General features: G+C 40.2%; 2 protein-coding genes across 2 annotated transcripts in view; one reads left to right on the top strand and one right to left on the bottom strand.

The window, feature by feature from the left end:
- The first annotated feature begins 853 nt into the window (after positions 1-853).
- On the top strand, positions 854-2,491 carry SARC_03987 (hypothetical protein). The gene has a single exon (XM_014302238.1). It carries the CDS (start codon positions 970-972, stop codon positions 2,446-2,448), a length of 1,479 nt encoding a protein of 492 aa, XP_014157713.1. The 5' UTR covers positions 854-969; the 3' UTR covers positions 2,449-2,491.
- Positions 2,492-6,364: 3,873 nt separating this feature from the next.
- SARC_03986 (hypothetical protein) overlaps positions 6,365-14,494 on the bottom strand; it is a 9,137-nt gene continuing 1,007 nt past the window's right edge. The window contains exons 4-14 of the mRNA XM_014302237.1: positions 13,950-14,113; positions 13,151-13,247; positions 12,394-12,891; positions 11,524-11,694; positions 10,465-10,669; positions 9,922-10,089; positions 9,020-9,297; positions 8,550-8,792; positions 7,900-8,091; positions 7,277-7,348; positions 6,365-6,612 (exon numbers count right to left, since the gene is read on the bottom strand). Of these exons, the coding sequence (XP_014157712.1) occupies positions 6,574-6,612; positions 7,277-7,348; positions 7,900-8,091; positions 8,550-8,792; positions 9,020-9,297; positions 9,922-10,089; positions 10,465-10,669; positions 11,524-11,694; positions 12,394-12,891; positions 13,151-13,247; positions 13,950-14,113 (2,127 nt within the window). The 3' untranslated portion in view covers positions 6,365-6,573. The remainder of the gene's footprint in view (positions 6,613-7,276; positions 7,349-7,899; positions 8,092-8,549; positions 8,793-9,019; positions 9,298-9,921; positions 10,090-10,464; positions 10,670-11,523; positions 11,695-12,393; positions 12,892-13,150; positions 13,248-13,949; positions 14,114-14,494) is intronic.

The raw sequence follows: 14,494 nt of genomic DNA, 5'->3' as shown, positions 1-14,494 counted from the left end.
CCAGGGCCCCAGACTCAGAGACAGCCTCTATTTACAACTTAACTCTCTACTTTTTAGCCAAATAGCTAAATATGTTATTTAGTAGAGAGAGTGTGAAAGTAGAGCTAAATACATAGTACATAGTTTTAGGGTTTTAGGGGTTTAGGGGTTTTTTATAGGGTTTTAGGGTTTAGGGTTTGGGGATAAACCCTAAACCCTAAAAACCCTAAAACCCTAAAAAAAATCGTTTAGTGAGCCCAGGGCCCCAGGCCACAGTCTGCAAACCAGAAAAGAAAGTTAGCAGTCAGCAGCAGTTCAGCACTCTCACGACTCAGCCCCATCACTATATCAGCAGCTTCCTAAAAAAGACAGCTACGATCACTCGATCAGTCGACCATTTGCCTGGTGTTTGGGATAAAATGTAAATTATTGCACCGTATAAGGCAAATCTCTCAGCCTATGAGTATCGGAAGCTCTTCGTTAGAAACAACTTTTTCTCTTCTCTCTCTCTTTGAGTATGGAATGAAAATGCTGAGATTCTAATTTTTAAAAAACCCCCCTTTAAAACAAAAATTGAGAAGAAAAAAAAATGAAAGTCACAAGACGAAGACCCGTCGACCTAAACAAATATTAGAGCGACTGGAGTCTAGAGTCTAGACCCAGATACCTATACATAGAACCTTTTTTATAAAATTTGGTGCCGAAAAAGCTACCTTGCTGAATCAGTTTAGGACTTTAGGTCTAAACTATTAGAGCTGTGTATTAATGTATTGGAGTTGAACCTGACGGCCAATTGAGTGGACCTAATTGTTCTTTTAATTGTTATTAATTGTTTACAATCTTCTGTAAATATCTAAATATTGATATCTATCATGTGTAACTCTACTACTCTGATGGAGTTCACCTTCACACGTATATAGCTGAAGACGTATCCACAAGTTACTTCAGAAGTTGTCTATTTGTGTTTTATATTGTAACAAGTTCGCCAACATGGAGTCTACCGTTGGTTTGTCATCAGATCCCAATCTACAAGATGAGAAAAATGATATAAGTTTGGATGATGCTGTTGAGACCGGCATGCCCAAGCAGCCCATGACCGGGTTGGTGCTTGGCGCTGCGATTATCATGTCGTTGCAGTCATTCATTTTCGGTTGTGGTATCGGTATGCCTAATAATAGTTCGCCTGCCATGACGTACGATGGTACGGGAGATTTGTTCCCTGGGGAACCCGCCACGTTCGACCCGCCCATCACATCAGATCAGTTCAGTTGGATTCTGTCCTTATTCGCAGTCGGAGGAATGATCGGTGGTTTGGCCGGTGGCACCCTGGTCAAGATGCTGGGACCCAAACTCTCATCCCTTATCACCGATGTTGTATTCATTGCTGCTGGCTTCATCATGGCTTTTGCACCAAACTATGGTGTCATGATGGCTGGGCGTATCGTCCTGGGAGTAGCCTCTGGTCTGTGCTGTAACTGTGTACCCATCTACAACAATGACATTGCACCAGTGCACGTACGAGGAGCATTCGGTGTATTCCACCAGCTTTTTATCACCGTTGGAATTCTTGTTGCCAATGTTCTAGGTATGCAGTCGGTGTTTGGAAACCCCAGTTTATGGTGGATTCTGTGGGGCTCTCCCGTGGTATTCTCGGGTATCCACATTGTGGTGATGTTCTTCCTGCCTGATTCCCCCAAGTTCTTGTTTGAGAAGGGAAAAGACACCCAGGCAAAAGTAGCCCTGACCAAGTTCCGTGGTGTCGACTACGACGCTACGGCTGAGTTGGATGAATTCCTTGCTGCCCAAAAGGCTGCAGAAGAAGACGGTGAGGTTGGTTTGGCTGAGCAGTTCAGGATCCTGTTCTCCAAATCCTACATCAAACAGGCGACAATCGCCATCGTGCTCATGACTGGACAGCAGTTGTCAGGTATCAATGCTGTCATGTTCTACTCCAACACCATCTTTGCCAGCGCCGGCATGACCAACGCTGAAGTAGCCACCATCATGGTCTCTGCGTTCAATGTGGTCGCGACCTTCCCTGCCATCCCCATCATCGAAAAGGCCGGTCGTAAAATACTACTGATTGGCGGTTTCGGAGGTCAGGGAGTCATGCACATCATGTTTGTGGTAGCGCTTATCTTCGAGTGGCAGTGGCCGTCGGTGATCTTTGTGCTTGTGGGTGTGGCCTTCTTCGCCGTGGGTCCTGGGCCCATCCCCTGGATGATGGCTGCGGAGCTGCTGCCCACCAAGGTGTCGTCTGCCGGTCAGTCTGTGGTGGTGGTAGTCAATTGGCTGTTCACCTTTGTGATTGGGTTGGTGTACCCCCTCATGAACGATGCCCTGGACGAGTATTCGTTCTTGCCGTTCGCTGTGTGTTGTGCATTGGTGGTCGTCTACACCGTCCTCTTTGTACCCGAGACCAAGGGCAAGACCATTGGAGACATTGAGGCTATGTTTGGAAACGCATAAATAAGCGCAGTACAAACGAACTCGTAGCTAAAAGGATTAAAAGTTAAAATTAAATCGTTTTGTGTTAAATGATGGAGGCTGATAAGCGGTTCTCGGGTGGTATATATATATATATATATATATATGTGACTCAGGAGAGAAAGCATATGAAACTTTCAAGTCATCCGCGCAAGTGTTGATTCCTTTAGTCCTCTATGCTATATCGATATCGGGCTAAGGCAGGGGCGTGCCCCGATTTGTTTGCGGGTCAGTGAGGACAACACCTTTTTGAAATCACACCAACACTTGCATTCTAACCGCACTTGTTACCACGAACCCGCAAACCTTGCCCTCAGGAACATGTACTACGCAGTACAAGAAGCATGTAATACACAGTACATGGAACATGTACTAAGCAGTACATGGAGCATGTACTACGTAGAGACAGGTGAGCGACAAGGCAGGGAAGCAGCGCACACTCTGGATAATTGGCTAAGACTCGACCGATTGCAGCAGTTTGATCTAGTCTTGCGGAGTTTTGCGCATCGTATGCGATGTATACCGTGTAAATGTCTTCTCCGTCTATGTATAACGATTGCGAGGTAGATGGTGTTTAGAAATACGTGCATGGAGAATACACTAGTGAATAATTGATGAACACCACGTGCCAGCAACACGTGTGAGAGCTTGATAGCAACGCAGACCACACACCTGATAACTACAGTTGATAGTACAGCACTTTCTATTGGCCAATGGATATTGTTTCACAAATATACTTGGCAATTCCCCCCTAATAGCACGGACACAAATGCTGCCTTTTGGATGCACAAACGGTTCACCGCAACCACTCCGGTAGTGAAGAAACTATGGTGCGTAGTCCAAGACTACATCGGGCCAACCGACCACACTTATAGTTAACGGACTCCCTATCCTTGATAATCTGACAAGAACTGAAAATCATTCCTAAACATCTCAAAAGTCCGTAATAACACCATTCTTGAACATATCAATAGTCCGTCAGCATATCATTTCTTAATACTATTTACCTAATAGTGTTCTTGCATATCATCATTATACGTCCTTAGTGTTCATGCATATCATTTCTTAATACCTCAATAGTGTTGATAAGCATAATTTCATACTATTTACCTAGTAGTGTTCTTGCATATCATTGTGATACGTCCTTAGTGTTAATGCATATCATTTCTTAATACCTCAATAGTGTTGATAAGCATCATTTCTTACTATGTACCTAATAGTGTTCTTGCTTATCATCGTTTTACGTCCTTAGTGCTAATGCATATCATTTCTTAATACTTCAATAGTGTTGATAAGCATCATTTCTTACTATTTATTTAATAGTGTTCTTGCATATCATCGTTATACGTCCTTAGTGCTAAAGCATATCATTTTTTAATACCTTAATGGTGTTGATAAGCATCATTTCTTACTATTTACCTAGTAGTGTTCTTGCATATCATCGTTATACGTCCTTAGTGTTAATGCATATCATTTTTCAATACCTTAATAGTGTTGATAAGTATCATTTTTTACTATTTACCTAGTAGTGTTCTTGCATATCATCGTTATACGTCCTTAGTGTTAATGCATATCATTTTTAATACTTCAATAGTGTTAATGAATATCATTCCTTGATACCTCAACAGCGTTAATGTATATCATTTTTTAAACCCCAATCGTGTAATAGTGTTAATGCATATCATTCAATAATATCTCAATACTGCTAATGTCTATTATTTCTTAATACCTCAATAGCTATTTATGCCCATCATTCCATGATATCCCAATAAGGTTAATGCATGTCAATTTTAAAACCTTAAAATGCATATCAATTCATAATACATCATCAGTGTTAATGCATATGATTCAACAATATCTCAATACTGCTAATGTCTAATATTTCTTGATACTTCAATAGTTATTTATGCCTATCATTCCATGATAACCCAATTCATGCATATCAATTTTTAAAACCTCAAAATGCATATCACTTCATAATACATCGTCAGTGTTAATGCATATCATGCAATAGTATCTCAATACTGCTAATGTCCATTATTTCTTAATACTTTAATAGTTATTTATGCCTATCATTCCATGAGATCTCAATAGTGTTCATGCGTATCAATTTTTAAAACCTCAAAATGCATATCATTTCTTAATACATCATTAGTGTTAATGCATATCATTCAACAATATCTCAATACTGATAATGTCTATTGTTTCTTAATAACTCAATAGTTATGGATGCCTATCATTCCATGATAATTCAATAGGGTTCATGCATATCATTTTTGATATCTTGGTAGTGTTAATGCATATCATACCTTAATACTATATTAGTGTTGATGTATATGATTTCTTAAACCCATAATAGTGTTGATGAATATCAACTCTTGATACTTCAATAGTGCTAATGCATCCCATTCATTTATATCACAATAGTGTTGATGCATATCATTAATAACACCTCAATAGTGATTATGCCTACTATGTCTTAATTCCTCAATAGTGTTAATGTGTATAATTTCTTAATACCTCAATAGTATTAATGCATGTTATTCTCTGGTATTTCAATAATATTAATACATAACATTCCTTGATACCATAATAGTGTTAATAAAAAGTAATTTTTAATACCACAATAGTGTAACAGGATGCGTTTCGTTTCTTAATATCTCGATAGTGTTAATGGATATCACGTTTTAATACCTCGATGGTGCTAATGTACATCATTCCATGATACCTCAGTAATGTTATCGAATATCATTTTTTAATTCCTCGATGGTGTTAATGAATATCATTCCTCAATACATTAATAGTGTTAAATGAATATCATTTTTTAATATCTCTATGGTGTGAATGTATATCATTCGTCAATACATTAATAGTGTTGATGAATAGCATTTTTAATACCTCAATGGTGTGAACGTATATCATTCCTTAATACCTCAATAATATTAATGAATATCATTATTTAATACCTCAATGGTGTTAAAGTATATTATTCCTTAATACCTTAATAGTGTTAATGAATATCATTTTTTAATCCCTCAATGGTGTTAATGAATATCATTCCTTATTACATTAGTAGTGTTAATGAATATCATATTTTAATCCCTCAATGGTGTTAACGTATATCATTCCTCAATACATTAATACTGTTAATGAATATCTTTTTTTAATACCTCAATGGTGTGAATGTATATCATTCCTCAATACCTTAATAGTGTTAATGAATATCATTCTTTAATACCTCAATGGTGTGAATGTATATTAATCCTGAACACCTTAATGGTGTTGATTAATATCATTTTTTAATACCTCAATGGTGTGAATGTATATCAATCCTGAACACCTTAATGGTGTTGATTAATATCATTTTTTAATCCCTCAATGGTGTTAATGTATATTATTCCTTAATACCTTAAGGGTTAAATCAAGAACGAAAGTTAAAGGATCGAAGACGATCAGATAGCGTCGTAGTCTTAACCATAAACTATGCCGACTAGGGATTGGTGGCAGTTGATTATATGACTCCATCAGCACCTTATGAGAAATCAAAGTTTTTGGGTTCCGGGGGGAGTATGATCGCAAGGCTGAAACTTAATGTTGTTAATTTATATTATTCCTTAAAACTTTAATAGTGTTTATGAATATCATTTTTTAATATCTCAATGGTGTTAATGTATATTATCCCTAATACACTAATAGTGTTAATGAATATCATATGAATATCATTTTTTAATATCTCAATGGTGTTAATGTATATTATCCTTAATACACTAATAGAGTTAATGAATATCATATTTTAATATCTCAATGGTGTGAACGTATAACATTTCTTAATACCTTAAGTGCTAATGCATATCATATTTTAGTACCTCAATGGTGTTAATGTATTATTTTAATACCTCAAATACTGTGTTAGCACAACATCCCTTAATATCTCAATAGTTCTATCAAATCATTCCTTAATACCTTCTCCCACCCCCCTCAAAAAAAAATTATTGAGAAAAAGTGGCATTCATCTTGAAGGTTCGGTAATACTAGTGCTAAGCTTTAATAAGGTTTTGACAGTGACATAGCTATGAAACGGGTACTGCAATAAGTGGGCGCGAATATCTAATCCTCCTCTTCATCTGACGATTCATTCATTTCGTCCTGCCATAAGAGATGAGCAATATATTTCGTTAGCATTCATATGGATTGACTTGATTAAATAGCATTCTGTATTGACTTGCATAGATAGCATTCATACGGATTGTCTTGCGTAAATAGCATTCATACTGATTGTCTTGCGTAAATAGCATTCATACTGATTGTCTTACTTTGTCTTGCATAGATAGCATTCACATGCATTGTCTTGCATAGATAGCATTCATACGGATTGTCTTGCGTAAATAGCATTCATACGGATTGTCTTGCGTAAATAGCATTCATACTGATTGTCTTACATTGTCTTGCATAGATAGCATTCACATGCATTGTCTTGCATAGATAGCATTCATACGGATTGTCTTGCGTAAATAGCATTCATACGGATTGTCTTGCGTAAATAGCATTCATACTGATTGTCTTACTTTGTCTTGCATAGATAGCATTCACATGCATTGTCTTGCATAGATAGCATTCACATGCATTGTCTTGCATAAATAGCATTCATATGCATTGTCTTGCTTAAATAGCATTCATATGAATTGACTTTACGTAGATGTCTATGCCTCGTGGCGACTGTGATAATACGATGTACAGATATGATGTAGGTAACGAGAAAATAATACAACTCTGATACAGAATATACACAAGAGACGCTAGAAACACTCACCTCCAGCCAATTGAGCCACGCGTTGACCTGGAAGAGCGAGTTACCCTTGCCTTCATATTGATCATTGATGTCCTGTCGTACCACAAAGTAAGCAAAATGAAGCGTTAGCACTGCAGCCAGCTATCAATCCTAAACATAATTTATGTTTTCAAGGAGATATTGTATAGTTTTAAATGAAACCGCTATGCAATTGCGCATAGTGGTGGAACTGAGAATTTGCAGTAGATTCTGTAAACATGAATTGTATCTCAGATAGCTACCTGGTTGATCCTGCCAGTAGTCATATGCTTGTCTCAAAAATTAACCACGATGAAATAGTACTAAACCAACTACCAAAGACTAAGAAGACTAAGAGAGAGAGAGTTTTGAACTCATTACCAAAGACCAAGAGAGAGAGCGAGCATTGAACCCATTACCAAATGCAAACTGCGAATTGTACGCTAATAGCTGGTGTGTGTTGTGAGGTATTTGCTTCGTTGTACTTGAACATATGAATACACAGCAAAGATAAGTCAAGATCGGAACAACGTCCGCATCTGTTATCGGATAGAATGGTACACACCACTATATATAAAAACAAACACATGCACTTGCGTATATATATATTATTAATCAGCCGATACCTCTTTCCAAATCATGAAGACTTCTCCATCGCACACGTCCAGTCGGTAGAGGCACATGAAGCATCGCTGCATGAAGTCACCCAGTCTGTGCTTATTCTCATAGCAGAACACTTGCACAGCGTATAAGCCCAGCATCTGATTCTTCTCCGAATCTTCAACGATATGTTTCAGCACCGGCGCATACTTTCGAAACTACACACAAGCGAATCAAGAAAGTGTGAGTAGGAGGCAATAGTATTGTAAGGACAAAAGTACAACTCCTGCGCACAGACATTTCAAGTAGAATAGTGCGGAAATCACAAGTATATTTTCTAGTACAGGAACATCGACAATGTCAATTAGAGAAAAGGGCAATACCCTGGTAAAGATGATACAGCGTTAGACTTTTCATAACTTGTATATACAATCTTGAGTGTACCAGGGTTTGTTATAAGTATCATATGCGAGAGCAACGGCATTTTCTATGACCGTAGAGCCGTACAACAGCAAACAACCAGCCGCAATGCACTGCTACTACGTATGTGCATGTGCCTTTCTCTGTGTCTATTCGTGACCATCAGCTGGAAGTATCTCTACTGTTTTGGCCCTATGCTGTCATTGTACTGTTTTGACCTTATGCTGTCATTGTACTGTTTTGGCCGCATATATACCTGTTGTAACTCCCTGCCCTGCATGTCCTTCTTCGGCAGAACCGCCACAAAGGTGCTCTGTGTGCAGATGTGGTCCAATAATGTCGAGAACACAGTGATGACAAAGGCGTCGGACTTCTTCACATCCGCTGGAATGTTGTCGCTGTTACTGAGCCATTGCGTCAGCTCATCCGGCGACTGTGTCTTCGCCGCATCGGCAAATCGCGTCTCGAATTCCAACAATGGTTCGAGGAATCCAAGGTCCTGCGAAAAGGAGGCACACCGGGATGAGGGATTTTGTGGGGTTTAGAATCTAGGGTTTGGGATTTAGACAATAGGATAAAATGCATCCAACCAGTACCCACGGGAGTGTTCAGAATGGTTGCTATGGTGACTGTGTGTAGAATGGTCGCTATGGTATCTGTCCGTTTGCGTGCAGACGCAACACAACATACACGATGCGACCTGTGCGTCTCTTGCGGCAGCCATACCTTTGCCTTGAGAAGGGCGAAGTAGTCGGTCTCCTTACACTTGCTGTTGGGCATCATGGTCTTCACATCCAGTGCACTGTCCTTGATCAGCGTGCGCACACGCTGCTGAGCCTCCGCTTCACTCACATGCTCCGTCACGAGTTCACGTTTAACGAATTTGGATTTATCCTCCCCTTCAGTCGCACTCTCCGTAGCCGGTGTGGCCACGAAGGTTTGGATGGGGTGTTTTTTAGCGAGCATCTGCACCGCAAACCAGAACACCTCGTAGCAGGACGCGTCTGTGGATGATCGGGTGGTATGGCTTTGAAGATTAGAACAGGAAACGCAACGCAACAGTCATGGGAAAGTACAGTCGAGGAGAGAACGTGTGGGGAAGCAACTGGCACATTGAAGGCCATCGAGTATAACAATAATGCGCGTATGACATGACATGGATACACATTTGACAAGAATGATACGTATATAATATATGTAAAAATACATAACAATAGTACGCATATGACAAACATGGATACGCATTGGACATAAGAATGATACGTATATGATATATATAAAAATACATAACAATAGTACGCATATGACCTGACATGGATAAGCATTTGACATAAGTATGATACGTTTATCATGCAACAAAAATACATATCGGTAATACGCATATAACATAGCAATGGTACGCATAAGGCAAAAGAAAAATCTGCTCCCTGCGCATGTGTAGTACCACCCCGCCTGGAAATATACATACGCAAACCAAGTTTATATCAAAATACTCCTATACAGGCTTTCACACAACTTGCGCACACAGCAAACACATACATGACGGGATATATGTACAAAGAAGCAGCACATAAAAACAGAATCACAAGCTGAAAACAGCAGCCATAATATAATTAGCCAACAAATACCTTTCAGCATCTTTAGTAACTCCGCGAAGGTCATAATATTCGCCTGCAGCAGTTGCACGCTCAGATTCGCCATGAGCCGATCGATTTTGGGAGCATCCAAGCGCAGGTCCTCGATGGAATCCAGCACCGTTTTGAAGGCAGCGCTAACATTGTCAGACGAGATGCACTCTGTCACAGACGTAGGTTGTGGGTGTACAGCATGAGTGTATAGTCAGGATACGCTTGGGGTGAGCGTAATAAGTTGGTGCTTTAGCGAAATATGCCCGTGGTACAGGACACGTACATGTATGTTGTGTGTGTACACCAGGAGGCTTAACGCACATCCATGCAACATTATAATAAGAATGGGCCGATATGGTAGAACACACATATTATAGTATGCGAATAAAAGGTCAATCAGCCACAAGTGCCACCAGATGATGCCTTAAACTCGAGCTAAAACACCAGATAACCACCTGTATACGCTATACCACTCACATGGCCCACTGCGACACACATATGGTACAGTGCACTCCACCCACAACACACTCTCCGTCCACGTACCAGCCGCGTGCAAGCCCTTGAGCATGGTAAAGGCCTTGTTCTGGTTGATTTCCGTGTCTTCAAATGCCAGGGTCAGTGTGATGGTGACGTAGTCCGTGAGGAAGTCGGGCGAGTCCATGTCTTTGATACTCTGTTGTGCTTCGACCATGTCTGGGTTGTGCACATACTCCTCGTATACCCGCCGCGTTGCGCGCTCAAGATCAATCTGCATTTACGGTTTTAGGGTTTAGGTTTGAGATGCAAGGTTTTAAAAAGTTGACATTTTATGGTTTAGGGTTTGGAGATTATGTTGCAGAATATGTTGTCAGTATTGTAGAGATGAGAGTTTTGCCAAGCCAAGCATACTCAAACCATACTCGACTCTGATGTACCACTAATATATATTTGTCGACAACACGGAGAAATTCATAAAAGACACTAATGAATTGTGCAGATACAAAGCCAGCACCAAAGATCAAATATTTCACTTTGTATAGGCTACAGACTAAACACAAGAACATAAATTCTAAACACCACACTGTGCAAGACAACTGGCAACGTTTACAAGCAACAAGATAATGGCAACCAACATCCATACACTACATACGTCCCCAGAAGCATCAATAAACACAAGCGAAATAGCAACATCATCACACCACACAATAAACACACACAGCATTCACACACAACTGCACACCCCACACACACAATAATAGACGCACAAATGCACACCCCCCACACACACAAAATAATAGACGCAGAACTGCATACCCTACCCACACACAATAATAGACGCACAACTGCATACCCTACACAGTAATACACGCACAGCTGCATACCCTACACACGCACAACTGCATACCCTACACACACAATAATACACGCACAACTGCATACCCTACACACACACAATAATACACGCACAACTGCATACCCTACACACACAATAATACACGCACAACTGCATACCCTACACACACACAATAATACACGCACAACTGCATACCCTACACACACACAATAACACACGCACAACTGCATACCCTACACACACACAATATTACACGCACAACTGCTTACCCTGCTCTTCTGCTTCTTCGGCACCACAACCTTCACTGGGGCCACAAAGCGAGCGCCCTGGGTGGTGGGCAGTCCTTTCTGTTCACTCATAGCTGGACGCATCACATTCTTCTGTTGTGTCGTGGGCTGTGAGGCTTGTGGCAGTTGCATGTTCTGCGGCCGGAAACTCGTCTGTAAGGTGGTGAGTGCGCAAAGGTGCATATGTGAGAGCACCGAATAGTACATCATGCTAACGAGAAGCGCAGTTTTGATAATTGTGGAACCATTAAGTGATGGCTTTCATGCAGAGCTGTATCGAGTCTATGATACAAATGCTGTATGACTCACGCAGGAAAACATGCCATGCATGCAGAGATATAGGCCAGAACAACATACGTATTTTGCGTTATATATATATATATGTGTGTATATATATATATATGTGTGTATATATATATAAATGTATGTATATATATATGTAAATATATATATATATATGTATATATATGTATACATATATATATAGATAGATATATATATTAAATATACGTAAAAATAAAAGTATGAATATAAATATAAATGTATAAACATACGTATACGTATACGTATATGTACACGAATACGTGTACAAATATGTACATGTAGTATACGTACACGAATACGAGTACGAATATGTACATTTAGATGCATATCTATATGCATATGCATACATGTTTGTTTGTATAAATATATATATATATGTATATATATATATAAATATAAATATACATATATATATGTGTGTATATATATATATATATATATGTGTGTGTGTGTGTGTATATTTATATGTATTTATATATATGTGTGTGTGTGTATATATATATATATACATATACATATAGGCCATACTTGCTTGGCAGCGGTGTCTTTCCGGAGTTTCAGATTGCGCAATTGCTCCAGGTCGTCTGCGCCGTGTGTATGCTGAGTTCCGCCCCCATAACCGTTGCCAGAGTAGTTGCCATGATTACCTTGACTGTAGTTGCCATGGTTACCTTGGTGGTTCTGGTTCATAAAGCCTCCACTGAAGCCTCTCTGATTCTGCCCATTTTCCATTAATGGCGAGGATAGCAACGGTACTTTGGACCGGAACATGGAGCCGTTGTCGTGGTTGTTGTTCTGGTTGTGCACATTCATGTTATGTGACATCAAAGGTCCGTTGGGGAACTGACTGCCGGGGTGACGGTTCTGACTGTTGGGCGGCATCCCACCATAGACCCCTCCCAAGCCTCCCGCATACATGCCTCCCCCATGGCCACCGCGCTGGTTCATGCCTGGCTTATTTTGATGTTGTGGAGTTTTCTCAAACCGAACCTTGCTGTTGGGGTTCTTGGTTTCCACCCATCCGTGCTGCACAGCGAGAGAACGTTAAATGTATGAGGTCAACGGTGCTAACAACAATACCAGCCCATACCCATGAGTAAACGCGTTTAGTAATGAGACGACATCAAGGTGTGTACTTGTATGGAAAACCGGATGACCCATACTTTTATCAGAACGCACCGGTGGAAGGGCTGATCCATACGAATACACACTTTCGCTTCTAAAACAGAAGTGATAGGTCTTTTTTCTTGCATCAGCCATCAATTTGCACATGTACATGACATACCTGCTTGCGGAAGTCCTTGATGGTCTTCATGCCCTGGGTGGTCCTGCGGGGTTGCCATTTGTTTGCGCGCAGATCCGCCACATCCTGCAACATGAACCTGTGTGCGCAGTACGATGGCCCGTGCGGAAGTTCAGGTGTTGAGCAAATACATACATCACAAGCAATTCTAAGTTACAACTAACACCTAGACAGATTCTGGAGCACTAAATTTTCATATAAGATTGAAATGAACGGTAATAAAAGACCATAAACCTCACAGCAAAGATGAACTAGGCAGAACGATTGCATACACGTGGTGTGACTCACTAGATGTATACCAAGACGCCACGTGAACATAACACGGAGACCTGTTATTTGATGTAACCAAGCGCTGGCTCAAGAACTCCTCAAACGACATTATATCGATAAAGATTTAAATTGCACCTGCATGCGATGTAGTTTAACCCAATCTAAACCACTATGATATGAACATGACCACCCCGCGCTCGCAGGGGTTGAACAAGGCTCGGTAGGAAAATACACTACTGTCTGTAACGACACTGTCCAGTAGAAATCGCTTTACCCAAGGCTCACCAAAGGTCCATACCCATTAGTCTAGCCGCACTTTCACAGAGTCAAATTGTTGTACACCCACGGTGTAGTGGATTTCAAGTTCATTTTTCCACATTTTTCAGAACAGAATCCAACAACCTCTATATATAAAATATCACATCACAGGGTTTATACCCCGCGGGTGATAAGCAACACGAACGGATAGCACAGATATATAAAAGACCACCGCGTAGCATAACTGACATACGTGATGCGTGCGGGGAGACCCTTCTGCATGGAGAGGTCTTGAATGATCTTGAAGTACGTGTCCATGTACTCGCCCGCCTTCTCATGGTCCAGCATCAGCCCCACTGTCTCGAACAATTTGCACAAACACTCCACATCATCGATGTCGATGTTTGGTGGCTGCATCTGTAGGTATGAATAACATAGGTGCGCATAAGCGACGAGATTTATTGAATGCGTGACGACTCTAAAATTGATCACAGCCGGAGATTCATAGCCCCTAAAATGATCAAACACAAGTACAAGGCAGACATAAATGGACAACACAGGACACTTGAGCAAGGCAAGCAGAGTGCGTGTGACTACGTTGACTAATGGTCATAGGCATATATATTTAAGTTATTCCAAATTTTGTTCAGATCGTGCACAAGTCACCTAAATCATGTGCTGTGTGTCGACTAGTATATATATATATATATGTGTGTGTGTATATATATATATATATATGTGTGTGTGTGTATATATATATATATATATATATATGTGTGTGTGTGTGTGCGTGCGTGT

This window comes from Sphaeroforma arctica, assembly GCF_001186125.1.
Source record: "Sphaeroforma arctica JP610 unplaced genomic scaffold supercont1.213, whole genome shotgun sequence".
Taxonomy (NCBI): Eukaryota; class Ichthyosporea; order Ichthyophonida; genus Sphaeroforma; species Sphaeroforma arctica.
Note: the sequence above shows the minus strand (reverse complement) of the source record. Positions and strands in the feature narration are given on the sequence as shown.

Excerpts from the sequence above, each read along its gene's own strand:
- SARC_03987 (XM_014302238.1), top strand. The coding sequence starts at position 970 with ATGGAGTCTACCGTTGGTTTGTCATCAGATCCCAATCTACAAGATGAG.